Source organism: Cnephaeus nilssonii, assembly GCF_951640355.1.
Source record: "Cnephaeus nilssonii genome assembly, chromosome: 8".
In the NCBI taxonomy this organism is placed as follows: domain Eukaryota; kingdom Metazoa; phylum Chordata; class Mammalia; order Chiroptera; family Vespertilionidae; genus Cnephaeus; species Cnephaeus nilssonii.
The window spans coordinates 25,708,071-25,728,682 of NC_137079.1; the positions used below are offsets into that span (position 1 = coordinate 25,708,071).

Consider the following 20,612-nt stretch of genomic DNA (forward strand, 5'->3'; position numbering starts at 1 on the left):
CAATAGTTAGAATTTCCTAGTTCCAAAGGAATCAATTAGCTGATCGACCCACAATCGATTTGTAATGACACAAAGAAAGTCATGGGGCTTAGTGCTTGCTGCTGTCTCTTACGTTTTGCCTAATCCCTTTTCTGGTGTGGAAAATTTTTATTTTTTTAGTGAGTGTGTCTCTGGTGGACTGTGTCTCTGGTTGAATGGTTTTGCACCTCCTTATACTCAGTGACATGCGGCTCCAGACTGGAGATCAGACAAGACTTCCTAATCTAACAGGGTTTCCCTACCTGGGCGTGCGGCTTTAAATACTGGCTATACTGGGGCTGGAGGGGAGTGTGGAGGGAAGAGTAGGGATGCTGCAAGAGGAAAGCCAATGGGAATACAACGCTCTCTACCCACAGAAGCGGTGAGTTTCAGCGTTGTCTGCTCAGCCCCACCCCTCACCCCAGCCCAGGGCTCCCGCCCCAACCCGCCCTGCCCGTGAGCTTCACTTAAAGACCGACTGGAAAGTGGGACACTCGTGATTTTTCATTTTCTTCATGAAGTTTTTGAATTCCTTGTTTTTCTTGTCCCACTTGTGGATGGCCGTCAGCAGGTACTGGCTCTTCACCTTGCGGCCCATGATGAGGAAGTGGTGGCTCAGGTTGTCCAGCTGGTGGCAGGGGCAGTCGGCCCCGTTCTTCAGGTACAGGACAAGCTTCTTCAGCTCCTTCTTCTTGATGGGCCCCAACTTCAGTGGCTTTTTCTTCTTGGGGATGATTTTTTTGTCACCGTTTTCTTTCTTTACTTCTTTTATTTTCATCCTCAGTGCTAGAGTGGGTGAGAGGGCAGGGAGCGGGGAGGAGAGAAGGGGAGCGAGAATTTTAGAACACAGCTTTTCATGTACAACAATAACCCACACCCATGGCGGAAGAGGAGGGTGGAAGGAAAGGCAAACAGCAGGCAAAAGGAGACAGTTTTATAAATAAGTACCAACGGCTCAGTTAACTGATTCTGTCCCCCTAGTTCTGTGGTGCCTACCAGTTGCTGCAAGGTGCTATGAGTCTCAAATACAATTTCAAAACCAAAACACTTTTCTCTTTTTTAAAACTCAGTGACTCAGAATATCATACAATGCTTTGAGAGAGGGAAGGGATCATAAAATCCAATATAATCCATATAATCTAATGCTTTAGACTCTGGAGTTAAAGAGAAACCCTGAGGGTTATGTTCTTTTTATATTATTGGTTTAGTTTTTTTTTAACATCCAAGGGTCATCCAATTCCTCAAATGTTGTGTCCTCTGAATAAGACAAACAGAATCTACGTGTGCACACCCAACAAGGGAAAGTGCTTCAAACTGTCATGCTCAAGTGCATGAAACATCAATGTCCAACTTCAGCATTGGGAAAATCAGGGCCCCCACCAGAGTGCCTTTTAAGAAGTTTGGACAGCAGGTACCGCTGAGGTCTTGTCAACCACTGATCAGCCTCCAGCGGCTGCCACGAATGTTCTATCCATTGAGTAGCCCCACACGGAACCAAACTTCCTGGTAGATTAGAGCAAGTCCTGGTGGGGTCCTGGTAGACAAATCAAAGTAATGAACTCTCAAGTCTAATCTAGGACATGGGCTGCTTCTGTTCTCGGCACATCCCCCTGCCTGCGGAAAGGGCAAGACCATCAACTTGGCCTTCTCTCTTCTTTGTCATCACAGACCCTGAGTCAACATTATTTTAATGCTAACGTGTGGACCAGATACTTCCGTGATGGCTGCGAAGGGTCTCTGGATGAAGATAAATCAGTGTGACGGCATTCTCTAAGCGGTCAGGGTGGTAACACAGCATGGCTGTTACAGTCCACTCCACTCTGAGGCCAGCCAGCCCGGGTATTCCCAAAGGAGTCGGGAATCATTTTCTAGATGCTAGTCACCAGACTATTTGTACATCCTCTGAATTCTTCTGAGTTCAAAATTACTCAGCCCCCTCTTTTTAATAACACAAAGCTCCCACCCACAAGCCATGAGGAATGACTTGAATCTGAACTAAATAACAATAGCTAACAATTATGAAAGCATAGGGCATGCCTACGAGTGTGCTGAGCATTTCCATGCATTTCCTCAATTAAACCTAACAACTCCAGGAGGAAGGTGCCATTATTTCCCCCCAACTAACAGATGAGAAAAAAAATGAGGCACAGGGGTGACCTTGCCCAAAGTCACTAATCCTAAATTGAAACCCATGTCTGAATGTGCACTTTTAATCACTGTGCTGCCCATGCTGACTCTATGGTTGCAAAATTCGTTTTTTAAAATATATTTTATTGAATTTTACAGAGAGGAAGGGAGAGGGATGTAGAGTTAGAAACATCAATGGGAGAGAAACATCGATGAGCTGCCTCCTGCACACCCCCTACTGGGGATGTGCCCGCAACCAAGGTACACGCCCTTGACAGGAATCGAACCTGGGGCCCTTCAGTCCGCAGGCCGATGCTCTATCCGCTGAGCCAAACTGGTTAGGGCGCAAAATTCTTCATAATGAACCCGAAACTTAGAGTACTGATGAAATGGACCAAGAAAATAAGGGGGAGGAACTCAAACTCCTTTCCCAGTTTCACCCACATTTCAAAATGACCCACTTAAGAAATGGTAAGAGTTCTTCCCGGTTGAAAGAGACTGTTGGGGCAAAGGAAACACTGCATTCGTGGCGGCTTTATAAGTTAATATTTAGTTGATTAAAAAGCACACCCTTGGCCTAACCCAAGAATAAGGAGGAGAGAAGAAATTGTCCTAGGAACAATCTTTAATGAATGAGTCCAAGTCAGTAAATTAAACATGGCCCCACTGCTTTCTTTTCCTTACTAAAGGATTCCAGACCCTGCAGCCTGCTTAACCCCATAGAACACCCTAGACCGGGTGTCGCTTATGAAATGCCTCACTCCCAAGGGTGGCAGGAGGTTCAGGATCTGGGCACCCGGCAGCAGAATGCTCTCTCGCTGAGGATGAGCACTGACCTCACAGGCTGGCCCAGGCTTCCCCACACACATGGGAGGGAGTTCCTTTCTTTAGCTCTCCCCCCAGCCTGACCCAGCCATTGCCCAGCACCACCGATTATGCGTGGCTCCCACCCCCACCTCCCGCCCCCACCGGGAACAGTGTAGTGGGACCAGCAGGGGGGAAGTGCAGAACAGAAAGCGGCAGAATGCCCCTCCCCTCCAGGACCTCACCTCAGACATGCCCAAACAGGCCCCCACCTGGATAAGCTTCCCTTGTAGGCTTACAGCCCTTGTACCTGGGGCTCACTTGAGAAAAGACCTCGACTGTTCTAGTCTGTGGCTTGCTAAATAAGCAAGGTTCTCAGCGGGGTTGAGTGAGGAACCAGCCGGAGGAGACTCACTGCTCAGGCCCCAACAGAGTAAATGGGACTAGGAGAAACCACACAGAAAGGCAGCAAAGAATGCTGCAGGGAGGCCAGGCAGTCAGAACAATCCTCCTTTCACAAGACCCTCCAAAAGGTGGCCCCACGGGTTAGATGAGTCTCAAGCTACTTCCCAAAGTCGAAGGCTGGAAACCAAGCATTGCCCTCGGAGTGAGTGATCAGTTCCAGCACCAGGAGAGGGGGATGCATGCCCCGCTGGCATTGCAGGCGCCTTCTTTCCTACACAGACGTGAGCCGTCCTTTCTTAAGTTCCCACCATATGGCGCTCCGTGAGCACAGGACAGGTGCTGTCCGTGTGGCTCTGACTTAGCGCTCACAGCATCCATGTGTAGAATCTGCATTATTATTTCTTACAATCAGGGAGAGGACTCGGGTTAAGTAATAAAACACGCGGCCTCCATTTGTAAGAGAGAATCAGAAGTAGAATCCAGCCTAACCCCAAAGACCCCCGCTCTTTCCTACTATACCATGACTGGGTTTCAAATGACATTGCTTCAGTGGAAATTATCTCACTCTTTTGACTGTGTTGCCTTTAATCACAACTCAAATCAAAAATTAATGGTCCTTTGCCATGACCGTGTAAAGGAATTTAGTTTACATAAGTGGGGGGGGCGGCACGGGGAGAGGGGAAATCAAATGATGGAAATGTGTTCTGCATTAGACTCTTTATTCCCTGCCATTTGGCTCACTTTCTTTTTTGAGGTGGGGAAAGTAGGGAAGGAGGAGGCACATCTGGCCAGAAATTACTAACATCTTTCCATCTTTCAAGGGTTTATTTTAGGGATGCAGATTACCAGCAATGTTTGGATAGGCGATTAGCCGTCCGCGGTTGATTTCCCTGTGTCTGTGGTTACGTGGGCAACCCCCCACCATGCCTCATCCAGGGACTGCTGGGACAGGGGTGGATGCTAGCCCAGGAGCAGTTTAGGACTGATTCCCTCTTCCTCCCCTCCCAGGCCCCCAATGCTGACAGTGCTTGGCCCCCAGGAGCTACGCCCCTGGACTGTGTTCTCAGTTTGCAATGCACCTGGTGGTGGTGGGCAGGGAGGAGACGCCCCAGGAGGCAGCAGCTGGTGTGATGGAGTCTTGGGTCCTGGGTTCTAACTGTGTGACCACAAAAATCTGGTTTTGGGCTTTCTGAGTGTCTGTTATCCATCTACAAAGCGTAGAGTGAAGTCTGCAGGCCTAGCAGCACTACCATCCGGAGGCACCATGCTGGGCATACTGGGGGGGGAGGGGGGCGGGCGGGTAGCCAGCAAAGCTAATCTCCAGCATCCCCACACTGCTCTTTCTTCTCTGCCCTCCTGGTGAGCCCACTCACCTGGGGGAGAATGCTACGAAGGTCTCAGGCCCTTGACCTCAGCTTCCTGCAACAGCTGGACTCCAAACTAAAACAAAACATTTCTCTGGCGTTTTTTGTTGTTTATTTGTAGCAACAACTTAGCATCTTTCAAGAGTAGAAGATGACTCCACCTTTCAGCTCACCAGTCACTGCGAGCAAGAACCCAGAGACCTAGAAACTGAGAAAACCCCAAATTTAAGGCTACAATTAGGGGCTTTCTCAGAAATTTTAAAATAAATAATCCTTTATATTCAGGTAGACCCTTAAAGCTTCATTCCACTTCAGTCACCCAAGCCATGTTTGTTTTTTTCTCCCAAATTACACTTCCTTGGTATGCTCCCCATGAGGCTTGGCCATATTTCTGAGGCTGAAATGAGCATAGGAAATTCATTACACTCTAGGCAAACCCATCTTCAAAACCATCTCTTCCTCCTGATCTGCTTATACTAATGGTGCCACTATTCTTCCAACTACCTAGACAGGGCACTTGGATGTAGGGCAACTTCTAGCCAAGGGCTAGTCATTTACACAACCAATGACGCGGAACTACTGCCAGAACATAAGAAAAATCTGATGGGAAAGGTGGGGATGGGGCTGTTAGGGATCAGATTTGTGACTCATCTGGTGACAGATCGTAGTTACAATGAAGAGTAAAGGACAGAAAAAAGAACGGGGGACTCCTGAGAGCACCTTCGCAGGGGGAGAGGAAGAAGGGTTATCACAGAAGTCATCGCAGGCAGATGGGAACCCAGGCAGCCCGGAGCCTCAGAAAGCACCAGGGGAAGGTGTTTGAAGGGAGAAAGTGCTCCTTGATCCAAAGGCTGCAGAGCTTAAGAACGAGTGTGAGACTCCATCCCTCGCCTTGGCAATCAGGCGGTCCCTGAAGACCTGTGGGAGGCCAGGATCCCAAGGGGCGAGGGTGAATTCCAGGGAGCTAAGCACCAGTGGGAAGTGGAAAGGAAAGGTATGCCACACTGACAACCACCAAGCTTCTGGAATGTTTGTGTGGATTTACCACTGGCCTCTTCTAGCCAAACATATCAGACCGAGCACACGCAATCATTTCCACTCCTCTCCGAAGTCAGTTTAAAATTATAGTGAAAAAAAGTCATAAACACAGGGAGGGAAACGGTAAAGGAAGCAAGAACATATCAACATTTAGTGTAATAGAAAGCAAATGGATGGTGGAACCTGGCTTGACAGGGAGAGGGAACGCTGAAACCTCGCTGCCCCTCAGGAACAAGTCGATCCTCACTGCAGGACCCAGAAACGCTTAGGAACCGGGGCCACTGGGTGCTTCTGCACCTCATTACAGAGGCTGTATTAAACAGAGGAACTGGTAAAAAGTCTGTGTAAGGACACTCAGATCTATTGGTCTGGGCCATAGAGCCAGGTGACTGGCCTTCACCGGCAGCAGCCAAGAGCTTGATTCTCTCCAGAAAGTTTGAGCCAGAAGACAGTGGGCGTGGCTACACCAGACAGGAGGACAGGATAGTGAGGTGCTGCATGGGGAGTAGTGAGACCCTCAGGTCTTAGAACACTGCATTTATATCCCCCAGTCAAGGAACTGAAGGGTTTCCATCTAAAGAAGCTAGAAGCTCACAAGGAAAGACCTACAGCTCCCACAGAAAACTAAACTGAGGCCCCACAAATCACAGGCATTTACACAAAGAGCTTCCAATTTAGCGCTTCACATTTAAATTCAAATGGCCAGCCAAGGATCCGCGGACATTGAAGGAAGCCTCTAAATGTGAACTACGGGAGACCAAAACATACAAAACAAATCAGGAAAAATAAATAAATCAGATAACAGAGACAATGTAGAAAGCATAAAAAATAAAAAAATAAAAAACTTGTACAAAGATAATATTAGATAAGATATTGTAGTCATAAAACCAAAACAGAAAGCTATTAAAAGACATGTTTAGAGAACAGAAAGAGTACTTGGAAATTTAAAATATAAGAGCAGAAGTAAAGAATGCAATACAAGTGCTTTAAGGTAAGCCTGAAAAAACTCCCTAGAAAGCTAAACAAAATGACACAGAGATGGGAAACAAAAGAAGAAAGATAAGCTAGAGGGTCAATCCAGGAGTTAACATCTGAATAGAAGGCATTATAGAGAGAACCAAGAATATGAATGGGAGAAAATATCAAAGAAATAATATAAGAAAACTTCCCAGAAATGAGAAACATGAGCTCTCAGATTAAATAGTCCCCAGCTCAATGAATCATGACATCTGGGAACAACAGGGATAAAAAGAACTTTTAAAATCCTCTAGAGAAAAAGAGAGTGTACCTCTAATACAAAGGAACAGGCATCAGAATGGCATTGGATTTATCAATAGCAACACTACAAGCTAGAAGATAATGGATCAATGTCTTTAAAATCCCCACATTAGATATGGAGCCTATCAATCAGCATGTAAGAGTAGAATAAAGACATCTTCAGACATTCAATGATTAAAGAAAAATTATCTCCCACATGTCTTCTCTCAGGAAACCACTCCCTGGTGTACTCTATAGAAAATGCGGAACAAGAAGACACAGAATTCAGAAAACCAAAGATCTAACTTAAAATAAAAGCAATGGAAGTCAGAATGGTTTTTCCAGAACAGCTGTGTGGCAGGCCTAAAGCTCAGCCAGTCCAGACTGAAACAGGAGGAAAGAGACCTGCAGAGAAGTTTGGGGCTGGGTTCATAATACAAACATTACAACTGGGAAAATGAAATGAGGCAATTAGCAACTCAAGGGAAAACACAAAGGTGTACAGGACATATAAATGCAGTACACTACATGGCTCAGCTGAGATAATACTCAAATAATTAGAATGAATTAAAAATTGAATATGAACTTAACCAACAATCCTATATAATAAAAGGCTAATATGCAAATCGACTGAAAGGCAGAACGACTGGTTGCTATGACGCGCTCTGACCACCAGGGGGCAGATGTTCAACACAGGAGCTGCCCCCTGGTGGTCAGTGCGCTCCCACAGCGCCGCTCAGCCAGAAGCTGGCCTCATGGCTGGCAAGCCTCTCCTGCCTCTGCGGCAGCGCTAAGGATGTCCATGGGGAGGAGGCCTAAGCCATCCGTCAGACTTCCTCCGAGGGCTCCTGGACTGTGAGAGGGTACAGGCCAGGCTGAGGGGAACCCCCCTGCCCCAGAGTGCACGAATTTCATGCACTGGGCCTCTAATGTAATAAAACTATATTCGGGAGAAGTGGGGAGACACTATAAAACAGATAAATGTTTAACTTCAATAACAGGAAATGAATAATGTCTAAAAATTAAAATTAAGAAAAACCATGTTAAATATCACAAAAAAATTACTAAAATTTTACCTCTAGGTTGTGAGAATTAGTGGTGGAAGGCCTGGGGCAAGGGACTGCAGTTTTTTTTATTGCTATTTGACTTTTTAACTGTATTTATTGTAACGCAAAAAAACTTAAAATTGTTTTTAAAAAAGTGTATAATCTCTAAATAACTTAAAATATACATGAGTCATAAAATGTGGGATCTTAAAAGAAACACAAAGATTACATTTCCAGGTCCTCCACTGTCCCTTCAACTAGAGAGGCTTGGAGGTAGCTAGAGCTTCTTTAAGGCTTATGTTTGAGTGAGAATTCTGCTTTTTTAAGTGCTTTTGGGGGAAAGGGGTTGGCCCTAATCAATCTAATCAATTCCCATCATTTTTCAGATAAAAAAACAATTAGGGCCCTAGCTGGTTTGGCTCAGTGGATAGTCAGCCTGCAGACTGGAAGGTCCCAGGTTCGATTCCAGTCAAGGGCACATGCCCAGGTTGCAGGCTTGGATGGCAGCCGATCAGTGGTTCTCTCTCATCATTGATGTTTCTCTCTCTCCCTCTCCCTTCCTCTCTGAAATCAATAAGTATATATATATATATATATATATATATATATATATATATACACACACATACACACTTAGGTTAGAATCCGAATTATTTCCTTTGAACTGGAAGGGATGTTAAACCTAGTTCAACTGATGCTCAAAGTAACTTGCCCAAGATCATACAGACGGAGGTTCCCGTAGCTCTGTGAGAACCTGCTCCCCGGCCTCTCCAGCAGAGCTCATCCCTTTATTCCATAGTTCCTCCAAGCAGAAAAGCAAGAGGGGATGAATGAGTCCAGGAAGATCCTGGGGTCACCTCTAGTGGCTGCTCATGAAAAGCCATCCCACAGCAGATAACAGTACACACCCAGATTCCTAGTGACTTGCTTTTTTCCTCAATTGCTTTCTCTTGCAGAGAGGGCTGACATTCCCAAATAGATGATTTGCGAAACAGGCGGGTAAGACTGGCAAACTCTGTACAAAGTGGCCTGTTACCAGCCCCTTGGATCGGGAGAAGCCCACAGATGGGCACACGGGCATCAGCTCTGTGGCCTTGGCTCACACTCCTCATCCCACATGGAGCCTCCAGGTAAAAAAGCCTGTTCAGATAACAAGACCTCGCCGAGCCTTAAAACAGAGAGGGCCTGATTTTCTGCTTCCTGCCCCATTTTCACAAATCTCTTGGGTGGGCGTCCCTGAGGCAGAAAGCGCCATGGTCCCCAAACCCAACTGAGCCTATGAGATTGGGTAACAGCGCTGGGTAGAGGCTGGGCTGTGAGAAACTGCAGCCTCCTTCCAACTCTCAGCAGAGGGTCTGGGCACCGTGGGGCGCTGGCTTTGAGGCATTAGGGCCAAATGAGTCTTGCTGACAAAGGCCCCGCAATGGAGGCTTAACAGACCTCTCTGTGCCCAGCAGGAGCCAGTGTTTGGCACCATTAACTCGTTTAGGAAAGAAAGGAGCTCGCACTTGGTCACAATAACTGGGCCTCTCTCCCCTGACCACAAACCACAGGCTGCATACTTACATGCATTTACTGACTGCAGGACATGCATTACCAAAAAAAAAAAAGAAAAGAAAGCAAAAGAAAAACACTCAAAAAGACTGAAAGCAGCTTACTTTTCCTCTCATTTACAAAAACAGCAGATGTAAAAAATACTCCTTGAGTACTTACTTGGGGCAAATTAATTGATGTTGTTCTGTTTTCTGGACCCCCGACATCTTGGGGAGGTGGGGAGAGGGGTAGGAGAGTGGAATTTGCACCTTTACAGGCTCCTCCCTAACACACACACTCAACACAGCGGCACTGAGGTCAGCCAGCCAGGATGCCGCTGCCTAATTGCACGATTTCATGGACTGTGTTAAGTCCCCACTGGTTTAAGCTAATGGTGCACAACGAAAACCCCACTTTAAGAGCAAAGAGCTCCTGGGGTGGTTTTATTTGGGAAGACGTGTGCACTGGCAGCCCTGGCAGCAGGGGCCTGGGCCGCAGAGTGGAACAAAGAAGAGCTTTGGGCCCCTCCTTCCAGTAAGCTCTGTATCCCTCCTCCCCGCCTCCCCGCCTCCCCAAGCAGGAGGCAGAGGAGAATGGGAGAATCGCTTAAATAAAGTCAATCACTAGGATTGATTGAATCTTGGCTCCAAGTCTGGGCGAACCTGCCAAGGCAAACAGTTTTTCCTGCCGCAGGGTCACTGTTTTCCATTCCTCTCCATTCCACCCCCTACTGTTCGCACAAATGGCAAGCTGGAGTGTGGAAAGGCCTCTTGGAAGGAAAAAAGTGGGGAGTGGGCTTTGCAACCAATATACAGGAAAAGCCATGAGCTGCCCCTGGCTCTGAGAGATGCTTACTGTTGGGAGGGGTCCTCAGACTTCAGTGTCATCAGAATCACCTGGAGGACCTGTTGCAGGCGACACTTGTTACAGGATGAGGCACCCCCAGAGCTCTGATTGGTAGCAATGGGATGGGGCCCAAGAATTAGCATTTCTAACAAGTTCCCAAGTGATGATGATGCAGCTGGTCTGGGGACCACACTTGAGAACCACTGGTTCAGAGTTTGAGGGGTGGGGATAAGGTGGGCTTTCTGATTTGTCACCGTGGCTATTCACAGTGGCCCAGTCTGAGGACTCTGTTGGAATGTGTATAAACATGCTGGCCGCCCAGGACAGCCCTCCAAACTCACAGAAACTCAGGGTGAGTTCAGCAAGGCCAACGTGGGCATGTCCAAGGACCAGCGGACTTCGCGCGAGCTGTCTAGCACTGTTCTCAGAATTGCAGGTCTATAGGCCCCTAAACCTCAGTGGTGGATTCGCAAAGTTGGGAAAACAAAAGCTTTGACAAAGAGGTGCACATTTCAGAGGAAAGGACTCTTAAGGCCAGAGTCAGCAGAACTGGGCCTTTTTGTGCAAACCGGGGTAAATCGTTTTACTTCCCTGGGTCTCTGTGTAGCCATTTGGACCACTTAACCTCAATTTCCATCCCAGCACTGGCAACCTTTCTACATCTTCCTATTTCCTTTCTGTCTTAAAATTCACACAAGGGAAAAGCACCCCCCACCTCAGGTGGTAACTGCTACCCCTGTCTTCTCACACCACCCGGGAACCTTGCTTACATGGAGCATAGCCTAGGACTAGAGTGAACACAATTGTACACCCCTCCCCCCACCCCCGAAAAGCATGTGACACACTCCAAGCACGATGGAGTGTCAGGTGTGTTCCCATTGGACAGATGGGAGAAGAGGCCTGGGGTGAGCCCTGACCCCTTGGCCGGAGTGGGACAACACTCCAAACAACTGAGCCACACTGGCCACGGCTCTTCTCCCTTTTTTACGTCTTAGTTGATCCTTCTGAAGGCAGAGGGTACATCCCGACTAAACGTATACTTTCCCTACCCATCCTTCCAGCCAAGCCACAGTCCACCTTCTCCTGGGAACCTCCCTTGCCTGGTCCAGCGATGGCCAGGGGAAAGGGCATTCTGGTATAACAGGATTCAGAGAGGGTCTCGCCCCTCTGAGTCATCACGGGACTTCTGGAAAGTACCAAGCTAAGGACACAAAAAAGAAGCCTATGTCCCAAATCCTTCATTCCACCCCTGGCAGGATTCTCTCTGCAGCAGAAACAGGTTTCACCATAGGCCTTGGCTCACCCACCCCTGATATTACGGTTCTTCCTACTGATCCATGTTTCCGACCCTACATATCTGTCTAACTTTCTGCACTTTCATTTTCTGTTTCATTTTTCAGTCTTTCTAGGCTTTGTGTAAACAGCAGGGAGACTCAGAAGACCCAGTCGCCCAGGCGGCCTGCCCGTCTCCGGGGCTTGGCAGGTACTGAGGTTCAGTGGGAGCCTGAGCCACAACAAACACCCACCACCTCCAGGACATGGGGCTTGATTACAAAGTTCCAGGAAGGGGTGACCGAGCACATCCGGTTCTCCTATCTCCCACCCGCCAAGCCCCGCTGGAACAGATCTGCATCTGGTTGGATTACAACACACACCAAACAGGGTGGAGGGGAGGCTGGTCTCCCGATGGTGACATCTGTCTTGACCTGAGGTAGGTTTGGTTGAAGCCAAAAATCTAAAAAGTGAATGGGAGTCAGCCCCTCGTCCTAACTCCGAGCTGGTCGCCTCTCTACTTCCTGGGGTTTGCCCCTCTGCCGAGCTCAGCAGGCACTTGCTCAGGGTGGCCGCTCAGGGAGCTGGGCAGCATCAGCCTAAGGCTGGATGTCCGGATTTCTGCTTCCAGGTCCTCTGACCTTCACTGACCTTGTCTTTCTCTCCGCCCATTTGGAGCCTCACACACAAGTAATAGGCAGAGGTCCCGGGACCTAAGGGGACAGTGGGTGCGAGGGAAATAAAGGCAATGGGAACACATACACTCCCACTCTGTGCTCTTCCTTCTCAGGAAAGCCACTTAAGAAGCGACAAAAACAAACATTAAGCAATAAACAAACCAACTTCCCCATGGCTCTGGAGGCCATGGTGGCCCCCGAGGAGGAATAAACAGCCCCAGGCCCAGAGGGGAGTCACATCAGACTCAGAGTACCACCAAGACAGACCTTAGCAGGAAGCAGGTGTCCAAGCCACATGCTGGGGTCCTGCCCCCAACTCCTACCATTCAGGTGACAAATGCTTTCTGTGTGTTTCCCCAGCTCCTGACTCCAGAGCTGGCAGGACTCCTTGGTGCCCCGTTCCTACTGAAGACAGTCACAATCCCGGGAGTCACAATCCCGGGCAATGGCTTGGAGCTCCATGGGACAGTCCCGTCAGCGCCCAGCTCCCCAGCAAGTGTGTCCATTTCTCACATCTCACATCTCCCCAGCTCCTTTCCCCAGGGCCACCTGCCAAGTGTTCCTACACCTTGTGCATGGGCTTCTGCCCCACTCAGGGAGCGAGGGGTGCCCTCCTCCTGCAGCCCACCTCCAACACCTCAGGTATTGCCAGAGGGCACTCATCACACCCCCACACACAAGCCTCACCAGCAAGCTTCACCCTAGTACCAACCAGGAGAAGTCCCAGAGGTTGGGCAGGTCCTTCCTGGGTTTGCTAAAGACATGGAGTCCCAGCATCCCTCACTGTCTCAGCCTACGAGAGTTGATGTGACAGCCACAGACAGGGGACGGTGGAAGACGAATGTCACCTTGACCACAGCTAGAGCAGCAGCACAGTCACCAGAACACCAAATGCTTGACCTCATGGCTACCATGTGAGGGTTTCAGAGAAGCTGGTAAGCGGGAGGTATCTTGTCAACGGGCACGTGCTGTGCAAGCATTGGTACCAGTTTAGGTCTTTCGTAGACAGATGTGCATAGAGAGGCACTGAATAAAGAACAGCCATAGTGCCGATTTGTCATAAATGGAGGGTTTGCTGGGAAACCACCCCGAGTACAGCATGCACGTTGTGGCTTATTGTGGCAGGTAGCCTGCAGGGCTGTGTGCAATGTTTGGAGGAAACTGGTGCACCTCCGGTCTGAAGCATTTCATGTACGTGTCCCTTCAGGGAAGAGGCAGCCTCAGGACCCAGAATTGCTGTGCAGTGTAGCGGACTCTTTTCTGGAGAGAGGTATGGGACTGATTCTCCCTCAGAGCCTCCAGGAGGAACAAGGTTTTGCACGCCTGGCCCCCCTGAACTGTCAGACACTAAACTTCTGTTGTATAAGCCACCTGGTGTGTGGTCACTTGTTATGGCGGCCCTAGGAAAGTAACACACACCAACTCAACCCCCCTGCGTTATTGTCTCTCCACAGATGTAGTCAGTCAACTACGAGAAACATGAAGGGTTGGCTGGAATGTCTGATGCTGGAGGCCTGTCCATGCTGCCCTGGGTCTGACCTCGGGCAAGTCACTTGTCCTCTGAGCTTCACTTTCCTCAACCTAAAAAGGGGGGTAATAATATTTCCACACCTCACAGGGTCCTTAGTAGGCTCAGCATAAAAATAAACTCATATATAGAAAAGCATTTTGAAAATGGCAAACTTACTCTTACTTTTAAATCTCTACTGTTTAGTACTTTTTAAAATTTTATACCATGTGAACATATTGCCTTTTTAAAACCAAACTACATATTCAAAACTGAGTTTAAAAAGTATACTAGTATATGTATAGATTTGTGTTTTTATTTACTCTTCATTCACAGATTCATTTATTTTATTCACCTAAACTTCTGCCCGATTTTTAAGGACCCCTCTGCCTTCAGGAGAAGTAGAAAAGTACAAATAGTTTTCTACTGTGTTTAGGCCAAATAACTCTAGCTTTAGAATGTTGGTTCATTTTCCCCATGGTCTTTCCAGAAACTCTCTGTGACTATCTATGTACGATCTCATGGTTCTTCATCCTACTCCCTAAAGAGTGAAGGTGCCAACTATTTCACAGTTAAGAGCACTGCTGAATTTCAATCCTTGCTTTGCATTATGTGACCTTTAACTCCATGCTCCCTGCCACTTCTCCCTCTCTTTCTACATTTAGATTTCAATATCTTTATTTCTTGAGCTTCAGGACACAGCCTCATCTTTGCTTCTTTCCTTTGCTCTAACAAAAAGTATGTTTCCCGGACATGTGTTAGAATTAGAGAGACTACTAGGTGGCAATTGCCTGTATCTCCTCTTCCTGGCCCCCTTCAACTTTTGTGGGCTCTCCCTGTAAAATGAGAATGGAATGGCCTTTTTCCTAGAAATATATCAAGTCCCCCATGTCAGGCAGACCTGGTGGTGGACAGGAAACCCAGTGAAACCATCCTTGGAAGGACAACGAGCAGGCACCAGGTGGCTTTCTCGGCCGTTCTCAAGATTTACTCAAAGGCAATCCAATGGAGGGATCAGAAAGTCCGACCAAAATCAGCAGCTGAGCTTGTAAAAACCTCCCAGATCAACACTATCTTTCTAGAAAGGAAAAAAAAAAATCATTGCTCCAATTCTCTTATATCTATTGATTGGTTCAAATAGTATACAGAGTGGATGAGCATTCGTTCCTTTGCTCAGACTGACTGCTCTGTCCTGCCTATCCCTGGACACAGGTGTCCTTGTGGGGCCACAGCACAGCTGGCAGCAGCACCCACCCGACCTCCACCACCACCAGGATTACCCGCTAGCATGAGCATGGAGGAACTCTCTGGAAAAACTAGAACCCTAAGATTACAGTGAGTGGGATCCATGCATACACAGGAACACCTGGAGGAACTGCTGAGAGCCACATCACTGAGAGGACATGAAGCCAGTGAGACACCAGGAGGAATGACAGGCAGCTCATCAGCCCAGACTCAGAAGCAGGACCCGAAGGAAGGAGGGAATCGTGGCTCCGGGTGCAGCACAGTGGCTACTGCACGGACCAGCCACGCTGGAGAGAAAATGTGTTGTGGAAAGACGTCCAAGAGCTATTTCAGCCCGGCCACTGTGGCTCAGTGGTTGAGCGTCGACCTATGAACCAGGAGGTCACAGTTTGATTCCTGATCAGGGCTCATGCCTAGGTTGCTAGCTCAATCCCCAGTAGTGGGTGTGCAGGAGGCAGCCAATCCATGATTCTCTCTGATCATTGATGTTACTCTCTCTCCGTCCCTCTCCCTTCCTCTCTGAAATCAATAAAAATATTTTTTTTTTTAAATTGGAAGAAGAAGAAAAAAGAGCTGCTTCCCTGGAGGCTGTAACGCTTCAAGACCCAGGTACCCTTGTGTAGGGCCCTCCCCCGGGGCACTCCTGTGGGCCTCTGAGCACTGGGAGCCCAGCCCCAGTAGCCTTGTGCAGTGACTGCCACCAAGCTTGGGTGGGCAGGGAAGAACTCCAACAAAGGCGGGCTACCTGGCTAGCACAGTTGGGATGGAAATGGCATTGTTTGTACCCGCAGGTGGCCAGGCCAGGGGCCATTTGGTAAGCCCCCAATGTTCCATTTAGGAAGGATGGATAATCCAGCCCCTCTTGCCTGAGGTCACATACCCTGTAATTTATAAGAGTGGCTGATGTACCCCAGGCCAACCCAGCTCCAGGTCCCCACTTCTTCCAACCCGTTTCCTATAATGGAGTTCAGGGTAAAATTTTATTTGAAGGAAGGTTCTGCTTCATTGCATGTGTGCGCTTACAGATCAGTAAGTTAGGACACAGAAGCACAGATTCTTAGAGGGGAATGTGGTTTAAGAGGCCATCTAGCCAAAGTCTCATTTCAGAGAAAATGAGGACCACGGTTTCAGCCGTCAGCAGCTGATCCAGCGCCGGAGCCTGGACCCCGAGTCCCCATGGCCAGTGTTCCCTCCTGTTTTTGTACTTCACACATACCCACTCAGAGAGCTGACACCCAGCCTCCAAGGCTCCAGCCCCATGTGCTCCCTTCTTCCTTCTCCAAATGCAGGCAACCCCCTCCCTACTCCAACACCAGGACAAAATACCAAAAATGAGAAGACTAAGCTCCATCCAGGCTGAAGAAGTACAACCCCAGCTCACTATCACATAAGTCACTGGACCAGAGGTCCCTCTGCCCATCCCCATCCCCTTCAGGGAGAACCTGGGGGGTGCTGCCCGGCCCCTGGTCCCTGGCTCCAGCCCAGGACCACAGATCAGATCAAACAGCGGGCTGCAGCCCCACACTCAATCCCCAATGATTCAGGAAGCTTACTGAGCAGTCTGGGGCCTGTGCAGGTGAGTCCCCGACCTATCTTCCTCTGAGGAGCAGTTGGGGTGAGGCAGGAACTAGAACAGATGGATGTGCTCCCGTGAGCTCACTCATTAGAGAGCAGCCCGAGAAATGGGCTCTCGGACCTCACACCACTCAGACCTGGGGAGTGACCATGACCCCCCACACCACTTTTCTGTCGTGTCCTCTGCTGGAGTGTCTTGGGGTGTAGATCCCCCAGAAGCCCCCTCCTTGCTGAGGGCTCCATGGGAAGAACAAGCAGCTCCCCAACTCCAACCTTTCTCAGGAACCCAGAAGGCAAGGCAGGGGCACAGAGAGTTTTCCACCGGCTCGAACCAGATTCAGCTCACATACCAACTCCCGAAGAGCATCAGGGCAGGGGACCTTATGGGACGATGCGCGAAAGAAAGGACAAGTGCTGAGCTCTTTGCTGGGCTTGTCCGTTCCTCACTTGAGTAATCATTCAAACAAGGAAACCTGCCAGGAGACACATTAAGTCTGTAAGAAAAGAAGGCTGCAGGCGATGGGCTGTCAGTCACGTAGAAAAATCAACAGCACAATCTATTGATTCTTCTCCTTTTCCAGTGAAGGAGCAGCTTCATGTTCAGCATTCTCACCGCCCTCCCCCATCACACATAGTTATACAACTGTGAAGGCAAAAAGGGTGGTTTTTTTAAGTCATCAAGAAAACTGATACCAGGGAGTGGGGGGTAGACCAAATGCTCTTGCTTGTATGAAGGTAAAGGCAGGACAGGGGAAGCAGGAGAAGAAGGAGGCCCAGCCTGCGGCCCGCACCTCATTCCATGCCCGTGGGACCTCCTCTCTGGCAACTGGAGGACCGCTCCCCAAGAGTCATGCCCACCAGAATGCTCCGAGCCATCTGGTCTTCATCGCGAAGACATGCAATTAGGAATGAATTCGAGGTTCTGTTCTTGCACACCCAGCAGCTGGCCCTTTCCTGGCTGCAGAGTGGGTCCACACGTGAGATTGGAAGTGAAGAGAAACACATTTCAGAGGTGGCATTCCAAGCTGCCGGGTGATCTAGTGAGCTGGGGGCCCCAGGTTATTCCTCAACCGTCCTCGGGAAAATACTCCGATATCCTCGTGAGAAGGAAGGTTCACCCACGAACACAGCCACCTCCCAGGTGGAAAGCAGACGGCAGGTGCTCCATAAGTCAGTGCACCGTGGAATCTGCAGGGTCGGAAAGGGCCACAGGGCCATGCTTTCTGGCTTCCTGCCAAATATAGGCCTTTCAGGTATCGCAGGCATCCTATAGCCCATCCAGCCTTTGAACAGCTCCTGTGGTGGGGACCCTACTACTTGGTTGCTCAAGGTTTCGTTTCCTCAGCAAGCCAGGTCCTACCAGAGCCAAGCGGAACAAGTCTCCCCTTTGCTGGGTAGACAGTGTCAGCTCTCTCGACTACTGTCCTCCCAACACTTGTAGTCCTGGGAGGCAGACAGCTTCAGACACACAGGCTTATCCATGTGAGGGAAGATATGGGAGAATCGCCAGGCCCCTTGGAAAATGGGAAACGTTCAACCCGGCTGTGCAACATGTAGGTCTAGGGACGATGGTCGGCAGCTCAGTTTCTGACACCTCACAGCTCCTCTACACAAAATACCTGCCACCGGCCACCACGGGCCACAGGGAGGCTGGCCACTCATTGTACCACTGCACCAGTGGCAGAGGAGGCACCAGGTCACTCCCAGATGTGACACACCTGTGCCAGGGCCTGCCATGGCCACTGTCCCCTCTTTGGGGACCCGGCTGGCACAAAGATGCAGGCCTCTCCGACCCCGTGGTTTTGATTTTCCCAGTTTCCTCTCCTACCCCATGGTTTTGGACCTCAGTCTTCAGGTAATATGTGCTCCCTGTGAGCCTGGAGATGCTTAGGGGTTAGATCAGCCTATATGTGAATAACCTGTAAAACCTTTTTTTCTTTATTTTTTCCATCACCATTTATTCCCTCTATGAAACTCTGTAAGCTCCTCTGAGAGAAGCATCGCTATTACTACCCTGGTTCAGATTTAGTATATCTGTAAAACTTTTATTTTTCCTTTTTAAGGAAATAGAAGTGTGTGCTTAGGCTATAAATGCTTTGGGGGGCACGCTGACAGCCTCTGCTTGCACAGAAAGCCTTTCCTGGGGATGCCAAGCAAAGCTGGAAGGTGGCACCTGTGACCGGCTGCCACAGGGTAACTTGTTAGATGTGCATTTGCACGTTGTCGTTTCCAGAACACTTCGATAGGATCTCATGGGGTCTACACACCAGTTCTGGGGAGTATGCACAATTATCCCTACTTGGCAGGTGAGAAAACTGAGGCTCGGAGAACTAAACTTGGCCAAACTCTCATGGTTGGTCAAATGTGGAGCTGGAATTAAAATGTGACTGTGAGGTTTCGAGAGTGCTCCTCAGAAGTCACTTGCTCCATGCTTCCAAACTGTCTCCCCATCAGGCCATGCCTTCCCCATGCAGGCAAAGAAGGTCCTATGCCCTCCATCCCTGGGTTTCTCAGTAAACACAGGGAAGAGCTGGAACCTGAGACAAGGTGAGGAGAGGGACCCCAAATGGGGACCAGTCCAAGGAGCTGAGATCTAGGAACGATGGTTGTCCAGGATGTCCAGACCACCAGGCACTGTAGGCGAATGCTCATCTACAATTGCATTGTAACAATGCAACCCCACCTCCACCCAACTCCCTTGCCCTCTGCTGCACACTCTGAGACACTGACTTCTCCTCCACAGGTGCCTGCGACAAAGGCTCAAGTTTCCCAGGTGAACACTTCCAGGGAGGAGGGAGGGGCCCACAAAGACATCCTATCAAGAAACCACGTCACAGAGTTTTTGTGGAACAAAACCATATAACTTCAGGGCTGGAAGGAGCCTTAGAGTCCCCCTAGGGTGACCCCTTCAATGTGCTTAAGGAAACGGGCTCAGAGATGTTAACACCGACCCGAGTCACAAAGCCGTTTAGTGGCCGTGCCGAAATCGGACCCCAGGACTCCAGAATCTGTGTTATTGTCCATCACAGCACATCTCCTTGCCCAGAAGATTTTACCTTTGTTGTGTGACAGGTGGGTAACTGAGTCATGGAGAGGTTAAGTGGCTTGCCTGAGCTGACACAGCAGACGGTCGAACCAGGCCTTGACTTTAGGTCCATGTGACTCGTGAGCCATGCATGTTCTTTCCACTCTGCTTTATAAATCCATGGGATTACAGCATGCCCTTTATGACAATCCCTGCAACCACTGGAATCTGCTAAGGAAGTGACTCCTGCCCAGAGAACCAGCAGTTCTAAATGGACTTGCTGCAAACACTAAACAAAATAGGCCACGTTGGTATCTGGAGTAATAAACAAAGCACCAAGGCTGTAGCAGTGTCCCCAGACTTACGAGATGGTGTTGCATAAAGACGTGCTGCAGAGAAATCTTTACGAGCTTCTCTAAGCCCGGGGAAATCGGGGCCATGTTCTGAGGGCCTCTCTCTGAAGCGATGGGGGAAGGAGCAAGCCTCTGACCTCACCAGGGGAGACTTAGCACCTGCGAGGCCAGGGCAGCTGTAAGAGGCGCGCTCCCATTCTCTGTGCAAGCAGCTGGCTGCCATGGTTGTGCTTAGCAGGCGGATGTGCTGTGAGCACACAGATAATCACACGGCTACACCCACAGCTCAGACCTCCCCATTACACAGACATAAACACACACACAAACCACATATGTACCCCAACTGAGGCCTCTCCTCTCATCCTTTATTGTAGCCACAGCCACTCTTGGCTCCCTGCTCCAGAAAACCCCGGACACCTGAGCTGATCCAGCCCCTCGGGGCCCTGACTAACGCCATTACCAGTCCCGCGATTACAGGGCTGGCTAGAGAAGCGCTGTGCTTGCTGCCTGCCTGGCCCAC

At 49.2% G+C, this 20,612-nt stretch overlaps 1 protein-coding gene across 1 annotated transcript in view; it reads right to left on the minus strand.

The window, feature by feature from the left end:
• Positions 1-475: 475 nt before the first annotated feature.
• SFRP1 (secreted frizzled related protein 1) overlaps positions 476-20,612 on the minus strand; it is a 37,901-nt gene continuing 17,764 nt past the window's right edge. Inside the window, exon 3 of the mRNA XM_079779076.1 lies at positions 476-804. Within this exon, the coding sequence (XP_079635202.1) occupies positions 482-804 (323 nt within the window). The 3' untranslated portion in view covers positions 476-481. The remainder of the gene's footprint in view (positions 805-20,612) is intronic.